Source organism: Taudactylus pleione, unplaced genomic scaffold (genome assembly GCF_031769625.1).
Source record: "Taudactylus pleione unplaced genomic scaffold, aTauple2 ptg000037l, whole genome shotgun sequence".
Lineage (NCBI taxonomy): Eukaryota > Metazoa > Chordata > Amphibia > Anura > Myobatrachidae > Taudactylus > Taudactylus pleione.
This window is the reverse complement of record NW_028284439.1, coordinates 16,522,296-16,547,157: the sequence shown is the minus strand read 5'-3', so window position 1 is coordinate 16,547,157 and position 24,862 is coordinate 16,522,296. Positions and strand designations below refer to the sequence as shown.

At 38.2% G+C, this 24,862-nt stretch overlaps 1 protein-coding gene across 3 annotated transcripts in view; it reads right to left on the bottom strand.

The window, feature by feature from the left end:
- Window positions 1-24,862, bottom strand: part of NAALADL2 (N-acetylated alpha-linked acidic dipeptidase like 2) — an 860,785-nt gene that overhangs the window by 281,236 nt on the left and 554,687 nt on the right. For all 3 annotated transcript variants that reach the window (XM_088452339.1, XM_088452338.1, XM_088452340.1), the window contains one exon: window positions 9,314-9,454. In XM_088452339.1, coding sequence (XP_088308465.1) covers window positions 9,314-9,454 — 141 coding nt within the window. The remainder of the gene's footprint in view (window positions 1-9,313; window positions 9,455-24,862) is intronic.

The window sequence follows — 24,862 nt, the reverse complement described above, 5'->3', positions numbered from 1 at the left end:
AAAGTGTATGAAATGGCTGACTGTTATTTCAGTGTTCATTGTCTGTAAACATGAATCCATGCTTAGCAGCTATTGTAAATTTGTGTAAATAAATAAATAAATAAATAAAATAATACAGGTGCAGGTAATTCACAGCAATCAATCAAACGATGCTTAAATTAGTCAAATTTGCATATCACTGATTAAATCTTTTGCGTCTCTTTATTCATGGGTTACAAGAAATTATGTTTTTACATTTTAAGTAAGCCTTAAATATGATACTATAATATAGATGCATCCTTTTGGGACACATTGTAATTGTAATCTGGGGTTAGATGCACAGATTAGGAATTTAGAGTGTTGTCATAGAAAGGTGTTGAGTATTAGCAACTGATCTATAACAGGGAGAGATCTATGACTGTACACTTAACTGGGGTTGTGCTTTATGCTATGTGTTGGAAGGCATTAACTTGTGGGTTTCTTGATGCATGTGCTAGAGAGAGGGCAAATGCACAGATCCTCACATTAGCTGAACGTAATCTCACCATAGCATATGTAGTAAATCTGATTTCCGTGGCTACTCTCATATACAGTCAACTCAAAATCAGCTTCATTGAGTGCTACAATATAAATTAGAAGGGATGCGTTCGTATTATAAAATTAGTTACTGAAATGCACGGCATGCACCACAGCTCCCATTTGCGTACCATGCACATTAGGTATGAGCAAAAGAGACTGGACAGAAGAGGACAAGAACTGTGGGGGAGGTAAGTGTTACTAAATGATAGGAAGTGGAGCGACTCAGGTTTGGGTCCTTTGACTGGTAGCACATATACAAAGGTGACTTGCATTGGAATACGCACAATCATCTTATATTTTTATCTACAGTATATTTTTGTCTATCTTTCTATCTATACACACACACAAAAACACAAACAAATACATTTGGCCTTTTATAGTCCTAATCTGCTTATCTCACCTTGAGAGATACATTTTTTTCACATTTTGTTTGGTTAATATTAGAAGAAAATATTTTTAAAAATAACTTTCAAAAAATTACTGTGAAATGGAATAGGTTAGTCAAGATCTCTGGCTAAATTCAAATTCAATTCTAGTTCCTACATTCAGCTAAAGTGATTTTTTTAATAGGGAAATACCAAAGATTGGTACCATATTGGAATGGAGCCTGTCTTAGGGGATTTTGCTAGTAGCTTACAAATGACAAGAGAGAGGGTTGCAGATTGGGTATGGCATCAAGGAACTGACTTGAAGCAATTCCTTAGCAGAAGGAATCTAAAAATTGGTAAGTTATGAAGTATGCTTAGATCAGAGATGTCTTTCAGGGTACACACCTCTTTATTAATCCAATTTCAGCGTGATACATCATGTATTAAAATTTAAATGTTGTAATCGGGAGAGATGTGGATGAGATCTGGTAAATTTGTTTCTATCTTCTAAGAAATATTAGATTTTTATTAGTTTTGTTACAATGGGGACAGAGGAGAGACTGCTGTATTGAGGCTCACTTAGGAGCATAGTGTATTTGAAAACAAAGTCAGATCCAGCTGTATCTCTTTTCATTGAAACCTACATTTTAGATATTGATATGAAACCAATGCTGCAGTTTGTCTGGCATGCAAGCGGTATGGTAGTTCTGTAACTATACAGAGTGGAAGCCAATATTTCAGGCTTATGTCCTATCCAGAGAAAGGTTGACAAAATGGCCTGAGCTTTTCTGTAAAATATATTTGGTTAACTAAAAGGAGGGATTCCTTGAATAAATACATTTAAGGAGTATTTTGATAGAAATTTCTAATTTGTGCTAATTCTTCAGAGTATATTTGATGTTGTATAGAAGAGGGTGGAAATATATTTTGTAGATAAAGGAGAGTGAGACAGAAATACTATTTTCCACATGTTCATGTTTAGCATGCATGAAAATACTATAAGTGACTTATTACCAACTGTACAGAAGTAACAGTGCATCTCTAGGCCTCATAGCCAAATCAGGTTAGTGTCCTAGAGATGCATCCTTACCTCCAAAGACCTTAGTATGCACCCACTTCAAATGCCCCTCCCCCCAATAGAGGCCTCTAAAGAGCACAGCAGAGCCTTCAGTGGTTGGGGCGGACCACAAGCGGCTCACACCCTGCACCACCTGTACTTCCACCACAACATTTGGGGCAAATGTATATGGAGACACAACCAGAAAGTTAAAGTAGGGAATATTGGGAGCATGAATATTGTTTTGTATCTGCAGGTCATTTAATGATTTCTTTGTCCTAGAGACTGTGCTTTGTGTCACGACCAGGGGTTCTCGGCATGCTGGCCGGTAGGTATTACCTGTGAGGACGCTATGGCAAAAAGTGTCTGGCGGTAGCACTGGTATCTGGCGGGGTGCATTGGCTGCACATAGTCCTGTGTGGGCATACTGTCACTCTGGTCTGGTTAGGCCTGGTGGTGCTTCCGTTCTACTCTGGCATGGGCACTGCCATCTTGCCTCCAGTCATGTGACCTAGTCGCCCTATCCTTGTGTGACACATGCTCTCTCTGGCCAGCCACAGTCTGGCACTGGGTATTTAAGGGAGTGCAGGGCTTCCTTTCATTGCCAGTGCAACATGTTTCTCAGCGAGAGCTGAGAGAGAGTTCCTGTGCTTTCACCTGTCTGTTGGGATCATTGCCTAGCCTGCTTCACCCTACCTGTTCCAGCCCGCTGGATTCTCCTGCCTCCTCCATTGCCTCTCCCTTGCCTAAGTATCTGTGTCAGCTGTTACCCTGCACCCTGCCTCCACTTGCCTTTTCTCTGCAAATTCACTTCAACCTGCAAATAATTTCTGCCTCACAAAACCTGGATTACTGGACTAATTTCTGTTATAACTACCTGGACTTTTTCCCATTGCTTCACTACAGTTCCCCAAGTGCACTTTAGTGCTATACCCGGACCTTTTGTTTTGCCACATTCATGTCTGTTAAGCCACTCATTAAAAACTCCATGTTTATTTTTAAATCAGCTTCAGTGTCTGCTCCTTTTACTACCCCAGGCCCACAACAAAACCAGAACCTCACACTTTTGGTTGAAGGGAGAGGATTTGAGGTAAATATTAGAAAGTGATAGAGACATATATGATTCTGATCTCTTTGCAGTGGGGCCTAATAGATTAAACTGTGATTTCTCTACAAGTTTAATATGTTTGGCATTGTGCCATATCCTTCTGAACTGCATTTGAATTTTGCACTGTAGACTTTTCATTCACATAAATCTCTGCATTGACTGAGTGCATATGTAGAATTAATATTTGTGTCATTACATTTAACGGAAAAGCATTGTACCATCACTTGTGTTTATTCACATTGTTCTATGAGCTGTTCTATGAGCTGATTATTGCACCTTATGTACTCTGTTTTACTGATGCCAATTAATTTGTGTTAATCGCTTCCTTAATTTTTTATAGGAATATTTATGAACATCACATGGGAAAGTGTATTTGTGTCTAGATTTTTAAGCATAAATTGTGTGAATGTGTTTAATTGTGGCCAGATTATGGTATAGCTTGTCCTTTATAATCTTTTCTTTTAGTTATGATATTCAGTATATATGTATGTGTGTATATATATATATATATATGTATTTATATGTATGTACATATGAATATATGTGTGTATATGTAAGTGTATATGAGTGTACATGCATCTATGCAGCAGGCACTATTATACAGCTTAGGTGTATACATATGAACAAATCATATATGCCAAGTGTATTTGTACAAGATTATTACATGATCATGCTATTTGTTTTTACACATCACTGATTAATAGGTGTCATCACTGTAATTTAACGGTCACTCATTATTTATTTTCCCTCTAGGTTTGTAGTGAGGTTCTTGTTAACCTCACCTATTTATTAAATATTCTCTTCACCACCTATATATAGATCATCCTTTTCACATGGATTATTATCCATAGAGTTTTTTTCCTGGACTCTACACATCCAGACCTTTGATGCACTCTTACTTACATCACAAATGGTTTTGTACATAATTTGAGTTTTTTTACACCTTAATTGTATTTCTTAGTCTATATTCAATTGCACGCACATTTCGGATACTGTACACTAGGCAGTGGCATAACTACCATGGGTGCAGTGGGTGCGGCTGCAATGGGGCCCGGACCAACCTTGGGCCCGGCCTTCCCCCTGCACCTACGGTGCCAGGCCGCTGTCCGCTGCCCTTCCTTCCGCACCCTCCTCACTCCCCTATCAGTCTCCACACTCCCCTCTACTGCACTTACCTGCTCCATGGTTGCGTGCCCCCCCGCTCCGTGGTCGCGTCTTCCCAGTCAGCTCCGGCTCTCCCCATTGGCTGATACTGGGAGAAGGTGTGGCCACCTCCTCCCAACATCAGTCAGTGAGATGGAGCCGACCGGGAGGGAAGGTGGGTCTGCCCTGCACAGCGCGACCATGGATCAGGTAAGCCGGGGTGCGGGGGCCTCAGACCGGGGGGGGGCAAGAGCGGGACGAGATTGGGGGCTGCGGGCTGAGAGGGGGACCCATAAAATTTTTAGCTATGGAGCCCCTGTAGGTATAGTTATGCCCCTGACACTAGGATTAATTTATGTATATGCTATCATCAGTCACTTTACTACACTTTTGTATTCCTACGGTAGATGTTCTATTGCAAATATGGATATACATATCAGTGTAATGTATGCCTTATTTATTGCACACCTTGACTAGTTTTAATAGACATTATCTTTCATGTGCACTATTATATGTTTCATAATGTGTACTGCTGTTTAATATCATGTTTTTTAATTCTAATATGGTATTCTTATATTTTATAATTTTTATTATTTATATGGATGTTAATATTTTATATACTTATTTGACACAATTAACTAGCTGGACAAATCAGGATGTTTGTGTGTAATCCTTTGTATGATACACCTGGATAAACTACTTCTATAGCGTACTCACATGTGATTTAACAATTGTCTTAATTGTATGAAAAGAGCCGGCGTTATTACTAGTCTGGACTCTCATTAGTCTTATTGATACAACCTGCTAATAGGAGGATCCAAGACTAAAGCTGGTCACACACTAGACCAACTTACATCCAACCATCCAACTAGTTGATTGGTTGTAATGAAAATCTGGTAAGGTATGAAAGCAAATGACAATCAGCAATTTTCTCCCATATACCAGAAAATGGACAAAAACTGTTGTTTGAACAAACTGTTAAGATCAAACATTTAACAAACTTGTCTGAACAACCATTTTCATCTGTTTTCTGGCATTTAGGAGCAAATTGCTGATCATCATTAACTCCCATATGTTACCAGATTTTTATTCCAACCAGCCAGCTAGTTGGATGAAAGTTGGTTTGGGTGTGGCCAGCTTTAGTCTTTTATTGGTCAGAACAATTGTCCATCATCAATACCGCCCGGGTATTTGTCATCTGGTCACATATAACAGCAGCAACCAGACGCCATGTCAGGTTGTAGGTGAACAAGCTACTAAGGTGAAACACGCATCCTATTACAAGCCCCCAATCAGACACTGAGGGGCATGACCTCTTACCACCCAGGAGATCTCCATATAGTCTGCACGTTACAGGTACCTTCCTTCTGTAAGAGTGACACTCCCGGAGTGCATTTGGCCTCTGCAATGCCTCCGACAACAGAGACCATCTAACACCCTGTACAGGACCTCTCACTCTTACCTTTAACTTTTTTTCCATCAGCATTACCAGGGTCCCTCTCTCATCCGGTGTCCTCTCAAGTAAGACACCTGACAGCAGAAGGGATGGAGGTAACATAGTGCTGTTCAATTCAGCTATCTTATTGAAACACATTACTTACCAAAACTACGTCATGCATGGGCGATGTATTATTTATGCTATCTATAATATTATGTGTCTCTTTCTCAAGTGATACTACATTGATACACTGTCTTTATGCTTCTGATATATTTGTAGTGCTTTTGATACATGTGTTCTCTTTCATTGTATGGAAACTCCAGTACATAAGACAGCACAATTAAAAATATTCTTCAATAATATATGTGCCACATGGTTAAGCTATTGAATGCATACATATAAATTTCTTTTGCTACTAATACATTCTGGAATACCTGTGAATGTACAGTACATGCATGGAACATTGAGATTTATTTGGTATTAACACTTTTATTATGATTAAGAATTATCTGTGCTCCAGAGACTGATACACAGAGTAACACTAAATCATTGTATTTAAACGGACTTACTACATGCTTTTGGGTGAATGGATATCAATGTGTATAGATTTGTAATCTATTTATTTACCACAAATTATTTTCAGATCATAACATCATTTTCATTGACCTACTAGATATTTTGTGTGTTTTAATTTAGGGGCAGACTAGTCAATATTTATAACCAAAGTCTGGATATCTAAACACCTATTTCTTAACAAGTACTAATAAAGGTTACATTTTAATCATATCATCTTTTCATTTCAATATAAAATTCACACAATGCGTGTCCCATGAAAGGAAATTCTCTGTTTAGCATTTCTGCTAATTTTGTATAGCTTTGTGGATTTATTCACATTTTCCTAGGGAGCACCGCCAACTATTCTACCTATTTTTGAATAGATCATATTTATATCTTTCAATAATTTGGTATTTAATATGCTGTTATATTTTAGTCCAGTGCGGGATCATCACCAAATTATTCTGAGTAACTTGATCAGAAGACCCAAAACAAGTCATTACTGTTAGCTATCACATACACTGATGTTATCCATCAAAATGGCAGCTTACAAAGGCAACAAACAATGTTGTTAATTCTAAGTGTTTTAAAGAAGTTTTTAATGTTAACACAATACATATGTGACTCAAGTAATGCATTTGGGAGACCGGTGAACTTCATTTGGAATAAAATGTCTGAGTTTAACTGTTGATAGCCATAAGAAGTAAAAAATATATGACCTAGGGGTAAATTTACTAAGTATATTTTTCCACATGTTTGCAAACTGCTGGGCATTGCAATGGATTGAATGCATGTTCTAAGTTATAAATACAGCTTATAAAAAGAACCCTCCATCGGTCTCCATCAGTTTGTAAAGTCCTATCCTGCTGCAATCCTGTCACAATTTCCCTAGGTAATGTATCTGTCCAGACTTATTTTTAAGACACCTTGCAATTTTTTTTAAATGCAAACGGTCCCCCCTTAAGCCTAGGCTGGGGGGACAAAGAGCATGGGATTCCTAAAAGATCTGTTCAGGGTTTTTCTTTAAAACAGAGACAGGTGATTTTTTGGGGGGCTTATTTGCATCCAGATTGTGGTGGCTTTGTGGCAGGTTCCAATCCTACCCCTTAGTAAATCTTGAGTTTGTATAAATGTACTGTGGGAAAATTGGGATTGACATTTATATTATAAAGTATGGTTTGTCCATAGAATTGCAGTTGAGTTTAGTAAATTGCTGTAATCCCACTAAAAGTTCAAACCCCAACTTCTTAAATATACCCCCTAGGTGTATATATACTTTACAAGGATTTTAAATCCCAGTGGTATTCATGCAGTTTACCTACAGGATTATATTCCACAGATTGACTAAGCTCAAACCCACCACAAAACTGCTGAGAAACCTCACTTTAAATTACAACTGAACACCAAAGTGAAATCAATGTTTTTCCCATTAGAAGAATTGAATCCCCAGGATTTCTAAACTGAAAAAAATCAAGTGGTTGTGACAAGCGAGAGCTAACAAAAAGAAAAGCATGCTGTTTGAGCTATTTGGTCAAACAGAAGGACCAGAATCACAATGCCCTTATTGTGAGGTTATTCGTTATGTATTGAATAAGAAGGCAGATAAAAATAAGACTTCTCTTATGGGGCAATATTAAGTTATTCATATTTTAAGAGGCAAAATGATAGTTTAATTTTTATTAAGAGCTGTATTTTTTACTAATTATATTAAAAAAGAAAATAAATGAATTGTCAATTTGTGGTAAAAAATGTTTTTTTTTATGATGAAGTTACACTTATTATTTTATGATGTTGGCAACATTTAAATAGCCATACAATATCAAAATGTTGCTTCCATCATAAAAAAAAACATTTTTAAACACATATAATTAATAAATAATATTGCAATGGTAAAAACATTGATGGTCAATTCATGTTCTACTAATTTCTAAACTGTGGTGTGTTGGTAGTTTTGTGGCAAGTTTGAGCTTAATAAATCTGTAGGATGCAATCTCACCACCATCAAACTGCACCAAAACTGCTGGGATTCCAAAGCCTACACTTAGTAAAGTTCCCCCGTGGAAAAATGAATTTGAGTCCAAATAGTATGTACCCTTTAACAGAGATCTCATCTTTCCATGCTGAAAGCACACACACAATCTGAATTTGCATGGCAGATAAAACAATTTAAATGTATTTATTGACTGTTTTTGAAATGCATGATAATAAAATAAAAATATTATATGAATATAAGCTATATTTTAAGTAATCTATCTCTTATAGTTCCATGAAATAATTGCTCAATATATCAGTTAGTTTTGTTACTGAAAATCAAACCACCATTACTTTATATCTAATTTGAAATGCTTTGCTGTGATCCTTGTTTGTTCACATCATTATTTTGTTGATTTGTCTCTCTCAAAATAATTTTTTTTTTTTCATTTAGAGATTGAGATACCCTAGGCACAGGCCTAGATACATTACAGATGTTTTCCTAGTAGAAAGCCAAGATCAAATTAAAGAGAACACAAAGATAGATCTCTGTTGAGAGGAAAAAATAAATGTATGCTGGAGGCAATTGCAGGCCATTTGCCCATGGCTTTAATTCTAGTAATGCTACCAGGAATGATTCAATCATAGTGTTAGTTGTCCAACAATGTTAATACTCTATCCTGGTCTACTATCAGCTTACAATGGTGATTTTATACAAAAGCAGAGTTTTATTTCACTCAATGTCATAGGATAGTAATGCACTTCTATCAATGACAATAAATATACAGCATTGATGCTGTCAGTACTAATGCATCTGTTGGAATGTTTTATAATGTGAATGATATAATTATGTTATAGTTATTTCCTTCTGCTTGGCTATGTGAATGGCCATGAACACACAACTGGTTTGAAAACTACACATTATTTTTTACAACCTTTTGTGGTTGGCAAATTAACTGAATTTATAAACATATTATACAACATTTATACATTTTCAATATTAAGGACATTTATTTTATCTTGTATTTGACTTATATTCTCTTTTTCAAACCCAGTTATTAACAACAATTTCTACTTTACCATTACACTTAAAACTAAACTTAAATGCACAGTACCTGTTTCAGGCACATTAATGGGATGACACTCATCTGTCATTGCATTGTCTTCCAGAGTCAACAGTCTTCTCAAAAGTGTTACAGTTACAGGCTGCACCAGCATTGATGTTACTTTTGGATTCTTTTCCCAAGAGTTGTCATCTAAATAATAATAATAATAATAATAATAATAATAATAATAATAATAATAATAATAATAATAAAATACTCATTTAGATCATGAGCCATTTATAAGAGAATAAGAGAGGCAACATCTAGGCTAAGGAGAAACATGTTTATTAACACATTGTATAATATAATGGCATTTAGAAAAATGCACATTTACTGTATCATGCAGTTTAGCTAAAAGACACCTTAAACGCTAACTCCAATTTTGATCATTCTTACTATAATTTGTGATATGCTTTCCTTCTTTTGTATTTTCAAATCACTGTTTATTCTGTTTCCAGCACAATCAGATTTTGGGAAAAGTGACCTACAAATAAATCAAACTAATCCAACTAATGGCAAGTTCTGCTTCTTGTTTAAGCAAAGACCATTTCCTGTAGCAGGCTGTTTTTCCTCACATAGGGGGGAGATTTAGCAAGTCTTCTAAAAGGGCAACTGGAGGAGATGTCCCTAGCAACCAATCAGATTATACCGATCATATTTACTAGATAAACAGTAGCTGATTGGTTGCTATGGGCAACAGCTATACTTGTCCTCTTTAGAAAATTTGATAAATTCTCCCCCCTTAGTTTTCTATATTAGTCTAAAGTGGGTAGAATAACCTGAATTTGTCATTTAGTGATTGGTGAGCAGTTAAGAGATGTGAGTTCTACTTTGCTTAATTCAGATGGATTAATCAGCTAGATGCCAGAAATAGCACAGAGATGGGGTCTGATTCTGCAAGGAATGCAGTTGCTTATACACATGCAATCAGTCAATTAATTCACACTGCTCATGAGTATGTATCAAGTTGCGTGTGTGCAAGCTAAGTGATGCATTAGGAATTGCGTTTGCAGTGTCAGGCTGCGAATGCAAACATTTAAATATCACCGGTGATATTAGCAAAAGCAGTTGCATGTTTATAAGCAGAATAGCGATCCGTAGTGAATAAGACCCATAGGTTCCTTTCCCAAGTACTCTGTTAAGTGTTCCGTTTAATAAAGCTTAAACTCTTTTGTATTTGATACACTTTAACTGTGTGTTGTCTATAATTGTAAGGTAATAAAAGTTAATTGTTATAATACACTTTCTACTAGAATTATGGGTTGTCCCAAGCCAGCCCCTGGTAGTTTGCTGTCTAATATCTAAAGGTGCCTATCCATTTAGCAATATTTGAAGGTGATTGCATGATAACAACATCGTTATCATGCATTTGCTTGCAAATTGCACATGTATTGGGCACATTTAGGCCCACTGGTCATTTCCGACATCTATCATCGCCCATACCTTCACAGGCATATATTCACAGACATAGAAACAACAGCATGATTACAATGTCGTAATCGTGCTGTCATTTCTATGTCTGTTAATGGATAGGCACCTTAAGGCTTGGGTGGAGGCACTTACAAACTGTGAAAAGTGATACAACATTAATTAATAAATCTTTAACTGGAAAGTGCAAATAATTCCCGGTTACATAAGCATAGAGGAATGAGTAATGGGCAGTGGTGTAACTAGGGCAGGGCGAGTGGGGCGGCACCACCGGCCACAGTACTGGCCCGTCCTAGTTAGCCAGTGTAGCGCCGACTGCAGTGTGTGCGGTCAGCACTACACATTTACACAGGACTGGCACTAGGCTTCCAGTGCCAGTCCTATACTGCGCAGCTGAGCCCCTTCCCTCCCCCTGAGCACTTGCCCAATAGCACCAGGAGGAGGTTGGCAGGCGGGTGGGTTCAGGCTGTCTGAACACACACATCGCCGCCAGCACGGCAGCGATGTGTGTGTTATTCAGCAGCCAATGAGAGTCAGACAGACTCTCATTGGCTGCTGCTGCACACACATCCTCTGCCAGCGCTGGCGGAGATGTGTGTGAATCAGCAGCCAATGAGAGTCAGATAGACTCTCATTGACTGCTGCGCGCCCACTACAAGAGCCGGGCTTCCATCTGGCTCCTGCAGTGGGTAATGGGAGAGATGTCATGAGGTCATGATGTCTCTCCCATAATGCATAGCATGCCAGCCCGGGAGGACTGACATGCGGCGGCAGTGAGCGGTGGCCTGAGCAGAAGCATCGATTCAGGTAAGTGTATTTTTTTTATTTATTTTTTGTAACTTGTGTGTCTGCACTATGGTGGGGGCACTGGGGACACTATCAACTGGGGACACTATCACTTGGGGGGCTGCTACTACTGGGGACACTCACTTGGGGGGGCTACTACTACTGAGGACAATATCACTTGGGGGGCTACTACTACTGGGGACACTGTCACTTGGGGGGCTGCTACTACTGGGGACACTATTACTGGGGGGATGCTACTATTGGGGACACTATTACTGAGAGGGGCTGCTACTACTGGGGAAACTATTACTGGGAGGGGCTGCTACTACTGGGGACACTATTACTGGGAGGGGCTGCTACTACTGGGGAAACTATTACTGGGAGGGGCTGCTACTACTGGGGACACTATTACTGGGGGGCTGCTACTACTGGGGACACTATTACTTGGGGGGGCTGCTACTACTGGGTACACTATTACTGGGGGGGGCTGCTACTACTGGGGACACTATTACTGGGGGGCTGTTACTACTAGGGACACTATTACTGGGTGGGAGCTACTACTGGGGGCACCATTACTGGGGGAGCAACTACTGGGGGCACTGCATCAGAAGGGGGAACGTCTACTGTGGGGACTACTACTGCTGGCACTGTTTAAGGGGCTTACTACTAGGGGACCACTACTGAGGGCACTGAATAGGGAGGACCACTACAGGGGGCCCTGTATAGGGGACACTGGATAGGGGGATCACTGCTGGGGGCCTGCATAAGGGGGGCACTACTGGGGGCACTGCATGGGGGGGCTTCTGCTGAGGGCACTATATAAGTGGCTTACTACTAGGGGACCACTACTGGGGGCACTAAATAAGGAGGACCACTACAGGGGCCACTGTACAAGGGGCACTGGATAGGGTGGGGGAAATCACTGCTGGGGGCCTGCATAAGGGGACCACTACTGGAGGCACTGAATAAGGGGAACTAATGAGGGGCTGCATAAGGGGGACCACTACTGGGGGTACTGTATAAGAGGCACTACTATGGGCCTGCATAAGAGGGACCACAACTGGGGACATTGCATAAAGGGGGTACTGTATAAGGGGCACTACTGGGGTTAAGGTGCATATGGAATGTAATGTGATGATAAAGGGGTGTGTCATGTTGACACACCCCATTTTTAGGTGACCACACCATTTTTTGCACATAGGGGGGGAGGGGGCTACATTTTCAAATTTGCCCTGGGCTCCAAATACCCTAGTTACGCCACTGGTAATGGGACATGGTAAACTCTGGCAATATTATATACTGCTAACAGAATACTATAAAATGGGTTTGACTGGATGCAAAAATCAAATTTGTTTGGTTATGCCACTGTCTAGAGGGACAGATGTGTGGAAAATCCACTGATGTAGGGAAGCAGGATTTGATGGATTGAAGCTGACTTTGTATTTAATTAATCTAACTACCACATTTCTTTTCATGTATACTGGTCAGTTATAAACAATTCATGTTCATTTTAGATAATGGTAAAATGTAAGTAGTTGAGCAAATGGGTCATGGGTGGAAGTATAAGTAACATTTTTTGATCAGTCTATGTTAATGCCTTAATAATCCTAACTATATACCATTTTACCAATACTTTAACAAGGTACAATTATTATTTTTTTTTAAATAAAAAACAAGGAGAATAATTTGTTAATTAATTTCAAACAAAACTCACAGAACATGAATTATTCAATGTAACTTGTGCTAGTGCCTTAATTTGGAGAATATTATTACATTATTAATATTTGCTGCTTAAAGCCTAACAATTCTCTTTTTTAAAGCATGTGAAGCACTAACAATCATGTCTCTGTGTAATATCATTGATTGCAATGCCCACATAATGTCTGCAGAGTCACAATGATGCAACTGCATGTCACAGGATCTAACAGAAGTGAAGTTATATAATATTTAAAAAAAACAGTTGATTTGTAGAATTAATAAAATTTCAGTATGTATGCTTGTATGAATCTCTTTTTTTAGATTAATTGCTCAGAATTGGTGTCATATGCTGTCCAAGTCGGCGCTGTCTTTCTAGGTTCCAGAAGTAATACGGAATCTTCCTCTCAATAAAAAGAAGAAAAGCAAAAACAACGTCTTTGTGTATATCCAATAGATTATAGGTATAACCAGGAAGAACTTGTGAATAACATTATTTATGGTATTAGCATTTTATTATTCCTATTGCTGACACATCTTATTTTTCCGCATGTATATCTCACTACTTATTACATGGAGAAAGGGATCGCTGCACGGATTTCGTCATTTTTGAAAAAAACCACTAAGTCCAGAGTTTGGTCTAACACAAAATGGCCACCGGAGTTGTAATCGGAGTCCTGGTCACCTGATATATACAAGTACTTCTGGAAGTCTAAAGTCCGTCACATCCGGTCATCCGGGTATTAAGAATTTCCATATGACCACTTCAGGGAGCTAGAAGATTGCCGCACTTGACAATCGAGGGACTGGGAACTTCCGTTTTTTGCAGCAAGTGGGGAACACTACAAATGTACCACAAGCTACCTCCGGTTAGACACGCAGGAATGTACGCCCCGTCGATGATGTCATCATGGTATTCCGTTACGGCTGATGCAGAAATGCGGGACGGAATGGATTATGGACTTTTGGTTTACAGAATTTTACCATAATAAATTGTATTTTAAAGTTGGGACGTATGTTTACTATGGGGTTTCTATTAGTTAAAGGATCAGGAGAAACATCTCTAGTACATTTATTTTGAGGTATATATGAATAGGAGGGATTGGTCTTATCCGGGTTTTTTAAGACAATGTTGGATAGGCCCCTCCCAACATTTATTGAACATAGGCCCTCATTCAGAGCCGTTCGCTATTTGCGGTCGTTCGTTTAAAAACAAGGGGTGGCTATTCAAATGATCCGTACGCACATTGCAGTCTGTTCACACCTCTAAGTCTGAACGAACGAGCAAAACATACGCTCGTTTATTTGTTAAAAACGCCCCCTGGCCGCACGCATCCTACGTCATGTCCACTATTTATTAGATTAATCGAGTACATCGACCAGCGTATGAACTGCTCGCTAATCTTGTGGTTGGTGTTTGCTACCACAAATTTGCGTGCAGTTCTGGCTATAAAATAACCCAGTGACGTGGTCAATGACGCTGCTGTTTTAAATATACACACCCATAAAACGCCCGTTTTGACCTTTAAGCACGCCTGCGTTCGGATCTCCACTCCCCATTTTCAAGCACCTTCCCCTGTTACCACCCACATACGCCTCATTCTGTCACTCAAAATAGCAGGCACTCGCTATATAGCGTACAAAGGATTTTCGGCCGCACTGACTGGTTCGCGCATGCGTACTAAAAAGCGTACGCATGCGCAGATGTGCAAACATCGCTCGGAACGAGCGTACTGCCGCTAACGAGCGGCTCTGAATTAGGGCCATAGTTAGAGTAGGTATAAAAGCTCACACATGGATGATTCCTATACACCTTGAGAAAGAACCTGAGGGGTTCGAAACACGTTGGTGGTAAGGGATCCTTCATTCGGTGGGCCACAGCTTTATTTGGAAGGCCTAAACTGTATGAATTGGACTATTTTTTATGCTGTTTTTTATGCTGTTTTTTTATGCTGTTGTGTTTGGAGGATTAAAATATTTTTTTTAACCAAAAATATGAACACCTGCACTTTATGAAGTGACGCTATATGTACAAGTGAAGACTCAGACGTTTTACTTGCATATTTTTATATGGTATTGCTGATTGGATTTCTGGAGGGGTAAACCCTTTGAGACAACTATATTGGGATATATAAAGATACCTTTTGTGGAATATCCAAACTTGAATTCAGGTGAGTTTGGTTCCTCAGGGGGGATACCTGTATGTTATATCCTTGAATTAAGTTTAAGGAAGAAACATTAAAGATACCTTTTGATGAATGCATCTCACCTAGGATAGGTGAGTTATTCACAAGTTCTTCCTGGTTATACCTATAATCTATTGGATATACACACATACGTTGTTTTTGCTTTTCTTCTTTTTATTTAGAGGAAGATTCCATATTACTTCTGGAACCTAGAGAGACAGCGCCGACTGGACCACTCATTTGTATTGTTTATGTATGCCAAGGTGTAGTGCGCCTCAGAGTGGACTAGGGCTGCAGTACAGGAGCGCAGGCTGTTGTGGTGATATTTTTTGTACCATATGCTGTCCAAGTGACAAAGATGTTACATGTAGCAATCTCCATCTTGTTATGAATTATTTCATGTACTTTAAGTAGACTTTTTCATTTTTCTATAATTTTTTTTAGTTCTCTAATAGTTAGTTACAACAAACAACAATTATTGTTTATTTTATTAAAAAAAAATATCAATTGACAACAATATGTTGCAGGTGAGTTATGAAAGCTATTTTATTCCAGCTTTTAAGATGAACATGGGTAAGATGTCAAAGAGGAATGCAGGTTTTTTGTTTTTTTGCTTTGATCTTTAAATTAAACATTCAAATAGTTCTGTCATTAGAATTTCTTATGATGCAACAACTTTAATGAGAGCAAATGCATAACTGACACCTATTTTATATATTACCATAAGGATAAGGCCTAATATCACACCTTCATATTAATTTAGACCTTAGTTAAACAAAATAGTTCCATCTTTTTTTTTTAGTCAGAATGACAGGAAATAAAACAAAACAGATTGCTCTAATTTAAGTAGGTGGTTGTATTTTATTTTATCTGATTTATTTTATAGCTTTAAAGAATATGAGAAATATAAGTGCTTATTTCTATGAAACACGTAATTTCACAGGAGTATATGACAAGGATTAAATTTGTGATTGCTGCAAATTTTTATAGCGATAAATGCATACAGTATTTATAGCTTATCCTATTATCATGCCTATTTTTCATTTTCCATCAATTAGCTGAAACAGCTCTTGTTTTGATATGTGCATATGCCATATTTTTTTTTAAATTCAGTAAATATTTATTGTATATGTTAAAATAAGAATAAAGAAGTAAAAAAATCAACAACAAAGGAAGACAGCATGTTACAGTTGCAACCATAAGAAAATTACAATACTGTATGAAGTTCAAAAAATACAGTATATAAAGTTGTTAGACCGAAGAGTACAGTATAAAACATATTCAACCCACATTAGGAATATTAATTAAAGCAGTCAGTCAAATAGTCAGGCATATAGAGAAAACACATAGCATAACAAGCCAGAATCACATATTTATATTAGAAGGAAATTGCAAAACTGACATCATGGTAAATAAAGAGTGGCATAAGAGAAAACTATGGAGTCACGGGAATACAGCAGCCCATTACGCAGTTATAATAGCATTTTAAAAGTACCCTCAAAAAGAAGCAACACAGTACAAATTGCAGCAGGTTAGTGAGGAGATATAGGTGGATAAGGGGTAGCACAATGGGTGGTGTCAGCAGTATACCTAGATTACTGTAACTTACATTATGCCAGATATGATCAAATTTGCTTTTAGCATTTCTAGAAATATAAAGATATTTTTTGTGAGCCACTGTAATGTTAACTAAGGAGACTTATGCAGTAAACTCAGAACAAATATCACAGCCATCCGTCAATAAGCCACACAAACTTTAGCAAGAACATGATTTAATAACATATTTTCTAGTATATTTGTCAAGTACTCTACATCTTCAGAAAAGACACCAAGGGAGCCTATCACAGGTGTCAGTGTAGACTGTGATATACAAGTAGAAAAGATTGCTTAAAGGCATACAATATGCCATATTTTAACGCAAGGACATAGTTCAACATAAAGGAGCAGAAAAGCAAAGTTCAATTTCATTTTTTTGCTTAATCTATTTTAAAATATGACTTTGTGGTTATAAGTAGTCTATTGGTAGTAATACGTAAACTAAAAATAAATTACACTAAACAGGGTAATGTGAAAGACCAATGAAGAAGTCTGGATAATAATAAACAGATTTAATCTAAAGGTTATCACATAAAACACACAATTAAAAAACCATTCATAAAAGACAATTAATTACACTTAAATGCAATGATCCCAGCTATGCTGGTAAGCTGAATGAAAAAAAGACTCTAAAAGAGAAAAAAAGAAACCACTAGCTCCATTTGTTCCAGTGATTCCAGGACATGCAACTATGTATCCAATTGTATAAATTGTATCAAGTCTCCTTCTGCATAGTAGACTCAGACCAGCCTCATCAAAACAGACATAAAAAGGCACACTGTTGGTAAATATGGTGCTGATGAACCTTCAAGCTTGAAGGGAAACACATTAGTACTGTGGGCTCTCCATGACTACCCACCCTGCATTACATTTTTGATAATAACTGACAACAGACCTCTGTCTAAACAGGATCTCAAGCAGACGCACCAAGGTACACCTGATGGCTGACAACTATTCCATGGCTGTGCGGCGACCAGTGCTGGTTCTACTTTGATACAACATAAGGTGGACTGAGATGCAGTAAGTTTTATTCGGAATCAAGGAATTCACCTACTGCCTTTTACTGCACTACTGCTATCTCTGCTAGAGACTTCCTGCACACCGCGGTGAGCTAATCAGGGTTGAGATTTACTCCCCTAAGCCCTCATTATTACTGCTATTACCCAGACCAAATTAATGAGATACAATATTCTTAGATTTTTTTATACTGCACCCCCTGACTATCCCATACAGGGCCTAGAATTTTTGAAACCGGTAGGTCTCACACCACATACTATATAGGATAGCAATACTCTTATTTCTCCAATTACTGAGATATAAATAAATGCAGATATTAAATCTTTACCCAATGGGAAAATGCCTGGTCCTGTTGGTCTCTATGCCGCTTACTATAAAATTCTTTCCTCTCAATTACTGCCTTATCTCTCTAAATTATTTAACTCTAATCTTACTGGCAACCATGCCCCTCAAGATTATAACACTGCCCAGGTGTACTTCCTAAACCAAGCAAAGACCCTACTCTTGTTTCCTCTTACAGGCCAATTTCCCTTTTAAATCAGGAATTTAAGATCTTTACAAAAATTATGGCCTCTCGTCTCCAGTTGATTTTGCCCAAATTGTTACACCCAACGCATACAAAATTTCAAAATCGGCATTTGGAGCACAATGTCTGCACACTATTGGCGGCTATGCTGAAAACGCATAATTCACTGGAGAAGGACAACATACAGTAGTTATTAGCTGTGATGCTGATAAGACGTTTGACAGAGTCTCTTAGACTCATTTGACTAGAATCCTCCAATTTCAGGAATTTGGCCCTGAAATTATACATGTATTTGACACCTTTTACCAAACGCCATTGGCCTTTTTGACCATTAATGCCCATAATACATGTTAATTTAATTTATCCTGCAGCACAAGACAGGGCTGCTCGCTTTCCCCACTCTTATTTAATTTGGCACTCTACCCTCTTTTTAGACATTTCCTTACAGAAAATAGATGGCATGGTATTGAATTTAATAATTTAGAAGTCAAATTCTCAGCGTTTGCTGATGACATACTGCTTTATTTCAGGAACCCACATGCAGTAGTTCCATATCTGATATCTCTGTTAGAAATTTTTGAATAGATCTCTGGGTTCAAGATTAATTATTCTAAAACAGAAGCCATAGCTTTGTTTCTGTCTGCAAAATTGGGATGGGGTACCTTATTTCCATTTCATTGGGCTACTAACAATTGTTTTACTTATTTGGGAATAAAAATTCCTAATCATCCTTCCAAACTTTCCACCTCAAATTACCTTCTCCTTTTTACTAAAACTTTTTCTGATTTTATTAAATGGGCCCACCTCCCTCTAACTTATACTGGTCATTGTTACTTATATAAAATGATTTGTTTTCCACATTTTTTGTATGTATTGCAAATGCTTCCTTAAATCCCGCCTAAATGTGCCCTCATGCAATTTAACAGAACCTTAACTAAACTTATTTGGGCAGGTAAACGTCTGAGAGTTTCTCTATTTAAATTTCAGCAATCGCTGGATTTGAGCAGGATTGCCTTAGACTGGACTGGAGGGTTTAATATTTATACAACAAAGAATTCAGAGCAATCTTTTATACCACACTGGGATTTAGTTTCCCTCCTGCATACGCCTCCACAATTTATCCCAGAAATTGTTAAGGATAATGTGCTGTTATCAACTACTTCTATGGTGTGGTGGTCTGTTCGCACAACACTGAAGACTTCACGGTATTCCTCTATTTTCCTGCCTTTGTGGGGTAATCCTAGTTTTACCCCTCATAATTCTCCAATATTTGATATGTGGTATAATGGGGGCCTCCGTTATGTTCATCAGTTCCTACAGATGGACACTTTAAATCTCCTTACACATTCTCAGCTACAAGAGAAATACCCATCACTAGTCATCTCCCTGTTTCACTTTTTACAAGCTATCAGCTATGCACAAACTGTTTTGTCATCCCTGGCTTACAGGGACAGAGATTGTGGGTTGGATGGGGTGGTGTGCCGTAGGTCAGGGAATCTCTTCCCCATCTCACTTTCCTGACCTCACAATGAAAGTAATTTTGGAGGCTAACATAAGATTGAATAAACAATTTGCATCTATTACTTATGCTAAAATGCATCAGAAAATTCAACATAGATCTTATATTACACCTAAACTGAAGTTCCTTATTGGGGATGCCCCTAATTCTAATTGCTATAAATGTGGGTCACCAGAGGCAGATATTGTACACTGCTTGTGATCTTGCTCAAAGGTACAGGTACTATGGGGAACACTTCAAACAGGGGCATCAAGAGGGGGGGAGGAGGTACAATTTACCCAGGCCCGGGCTTCCAGAGGGGCCCGGCGCTGCCCCCATCCCTCCTCACTGTCTTGCAGAGTCGCAGCAGCCAGCACACAGTGTGTGCTGGGATGCAGTGGGAGATTGCTGTGGCTGCTGCTTAGCAGCCACGAGCAATCTCCTATGCCTGAGGGGTGGAGCGATCACACTGATCGCGCCCCCCCTGGCTTTGGGCTGGGCTGAGGGGATCATAGCACCCCATCCCTGGCACTACGTGGCGCTACACAGCGCTTGAAATGTAGGTTTTTGTGAGTTTTTTCCTTCTAGGGGGCGTGGCCATGCCTCCCACAATCAGGCCACACCCCCTCTTTACTGAGGCCTGGCGGCAGTCTTAACGGCCCTGACTTCAAACTTATATTAACACTGAGTTGAAGATTCAGTTTACTTTTGATAAAACATGGGCTTTCTGGGGCATTTATCCCAAAACACCCTTAAACACATCAGTCCAAGGGTAACGCATGTTGTTTATTAAACTAACTGCGGCCACCAAGAAAACTATTCTCTCCCAATGGATAACCCCCGATCCTGTCCTGTCCCTATTTCTCTACTGTACCTAAGACTTTCATTCCTGTGCTCAATGGACTGGCATAACACCACACTACAGAAAGCGAAACTAACTGAATTTTTTTTTAAATATGGCTTCCGTATGTCCACACTTTATCAGTTACAGTAAAGGAGGCCCCTAGACAGTGTATTAATCTCGCCTCATGGTACAATATGGAAGCACTTAGTTCTGGAGTCCCGTTTTGAGACATTTATCAGGTTGCCTTCTTTTTCATTTCTTTTTGCAATGGTTATACTGTCAATTTGTGTGCTCTGCGATATAACCTATAGTTTTCTGTACATTTTATTTTTGTATTGGTCTGATATTTTGTATAGTTTATATACTGTTGTAATGTGATTGTTATGTCACTGTGTCTCAGTTGTGTAATATTATATATACCTGTCAATAAAAAATAGAAAAATAAAAGAAGATAGACTGGAGTGTAGATGGTAAACAGTAGATAGGAATCTCTGTCTTTAAGGCATCACAGCCTCTGAAGACTGGGAGAGAGGTTTTGAGGATTACATGTAATGTTTCTCTGTAGACTACAGAATCTCTTGCAGTGTGGATAGAGATATTGTATGTCATTTTTGGGATTAAACCTGCTTCATCTCATTTTCTAAAATGTAATTTCTGCAGAGTCCCCTGGGAACTATGAGTTATATAACAGTGTGGGATGATAGATTTGCTCTATGCCATGTGGACTGCAGTCTCTTGATGCACTCACTACAGGTTGTTAACCTTAAGCCTGGTATTGTAACTGCCCAACTCCCTTCCATAGGCTATGCTGTTATTTGTAGACACTTTGCAGCAATTTAACTTTTTGCTGTATCATAAGATTTTTCCCAGTGTTGTGGATAGATGGAGTTTGCTTGTAGGTAATGATAGACAAGTCTTATGAGCATGGGCCAATTACTATGGCAGGGGTAGGGCCTGTGGGTGGTCTTAAAGGGCTCATACAAGAAGTGCAACCTCTTTTCCAGTTAGATTTGCATACTGTTCCTCCCTTTTTTGTTAGTTGTTTGTGTTGGTTTTTTATATCTTATTGTTTTGTTCTTTTCTGTGCTAACTACTGCATCAGTGCAGGTACAGATTGGCAGAAATCACAGGTCATTGGTAGTCATACTAGACATAATATCCAGGGCATGTTTTCCATCTCAGGGATGGGGCCTGGGCATTCTCTCAGGGATGGGTCCAGGGCCATGCTAATAAGTGGACTTGTTCCTTGACAACACACTTATGGTTTAGACAAACTAATCAATTGTTTAGCTATTTTAAAAGACAATTAACTATTGCAGGTTTGAGAAGAGAAAACTAGAAAGAGAGTACACCTGACCTTGGTACTACCTACAGTAATTGAAGAGATATTTTATCTAAAGTACAGAAGTGGTTACATTAAGGGAATAGTGATGTTAAGGCAATCGAAGTCTTCAGCAAAATAAACTAACTTTTTTGTTCTTTCTGCCAACTCGGTATTATTCCTGGAATTTGCTATAAGAGCTTTTAACAGCTCCTAACAACTCAGGTCTGAAGGACACAGTGTGAAATTGATATAGAGAATCAGTAACACCATTACTGTTAGCTGCATGGATTTACTTCCTTCATACCATACACTTACATAGTATAATTATTACAGTACAGCCTCCCAACGGCAACATGTAGGTGCAATTAAAAAATATTCTGTAACTTGTATGGCACTATAGCTATGACAGGCTTTGTAAAAATTTAATTATTTTCATAAGGAGCTAACAATATTCATTGCTAATTATTCTAAAATTGTCACCTTAAAATGTGCACACTTCTAGCATTTCACCCAATTCATCTTAAATAAACATGTTAATTAAGTTATCTAATTAGTAATCTATGTTAATCACAGTTGCAGTACTGACAGAATGAAAACATGCTGAACACAAGGAAGAATAAAAAGGACTGTTTTTTGAGTGGAATACAACGATATTGTAATAATGCCGGACCCAAGTACATATAACATTGTGCAAATTAACAATTTGTTCCATTTCATCATTTGGCAGCTTTTAGTCATTTTGGTGTCTTGAAACAGTTAACTATTTTGGAAGCTTTGTGGTACCTTTACTAAACTGTGGGTTTACAACAATGGACGTGTTGGTTATAGCAACTAATGAGATTCTTGCTATAATGTTATTCTAGAAAATCAAAGCTAGAATTTTATTGGTTGTTGTGGGTAATAACTCAACTATTTTGAATGTCCTCTTTAGTACGTTAACATTTTTTGTCTTAGAAGGATTTTTACCAATTAAAATTTAGATATTGGTCTCCAACAGAGGAGTATTGTTGTTTACTGAAATTCGAATGTACAATTCACATGAAAGATAGGGATTATGAGTAAAATATTACAATTGGCATTCATCATAAGTTTTTTTTAATCTAAACCCAGTAGTAAAGATTAAGTTATCAAGAGTAAGCACCCTATTTTCAATTTTATTATATAGAAGTTTTTTGTCATAACAAATATGGACATCACATCAAAACAAATAATAAGTTCCCTCTTAATCATAAATATGTTGTAATGCAGGAATGTGTTTCAATTTCATCACTTTTATTCAGAAAAAGGTGCATTTCTGGAACTTTTGAATTTGGTAAGGAAAAATCTGTAAACTTTGCAATTTACTTAATTTAATAACAAACACAAAAATGTATTAAAATCCCCACTAAAATAATACATTGTCCAGCATGCCCGTCCAATGCGATATTTAACAGGTAAACTGTTGTATGCATCATGCTGTGTATGCCCAGCCGCGGCCAACAGACAGACATTCCCTGTGTTCCTTCCCATGGAAGGAACAGGGAAATGTCTCCTCCCTCAGGGGCAGAGCGCAGATGTCTCACAGTGTATGCCACGGACATCTGCGGCTGGCATGCTGCCAGATAAAATTTCTGTCAGACTGACAGACATTTTATCTGTACGTGTATGCCCAGCTTTAGACATCTAGAAAGAAAGTGAGGTATGCATTATCTCAATGTGACATTAGGGAGAGGACCAATAAAGAAAAAACAAGATGCTTGACACTCGGTGCATGCACTGTGCAGGCTTCTCAAGACAAAAATGACTAGATGTATATAAATTAGAGATGTGCAGTTCAGTTTTCCAGAAATCTGAATCCATCCTAATTTCGTGAATCTGGGTGAATCACGGTTCAAATCTCCTGAGGAAATCCAAGTAAATTCGGGTTGCGGTTCTGATCTTTTTGCAGCCGAAATTTGGATTTTAAATCCGCATTTCGGGTTTTGGATTGCATAAACTACATGATTTTAGGTGTTTTTAAAACTTTTTATATATTTTTATTTAAAAAAATCTCGACCCAAAACCAAAACCAAAACACTTGAGGGTTGTTTGCAAAACCAAATCCAGATTCAAAACCTTGAAGGAGATACAGATCCAAAACCAAAACATGGGGGTCGGAGCACGTCCCTAATATAAATATAATTTTTTGGGACAAATAATAATATTAGGGACTTGTTAGGAACTATGGAGACGAACATTTTTGTTTATCGGAACATGCACAGTCTCCTCTCGTCCAAAATTACTATATGTGTATGTATATATATATATATATATATATATATATATATAGTACATATATTGCTCACCCCCAACGCAAACAGTTATATGTGTATGCATATATAAATACATATATATATCTCTATCTATTTGCAGGAAAATTCAACTATATATTAAGCACTGCTCTACAGAGGAACCTAATTGAGACACAGATTCTAACGGGATCTAGCACAGGTGAGACTGTGTTTATAGTACCATGTATAGCCCTTATCCACAACAATTATCATTTTCAATTCAAGCACCTGCAGTTTCCTATAAGGAACCAGCTGGCGGTTCTAATATCGATAGTGGCATCCCAGCAGGGATGAAGATCCCGATCATTGTTTGTGGTGTCGCTAATCTATTTCCCTACTCTAACCCTAA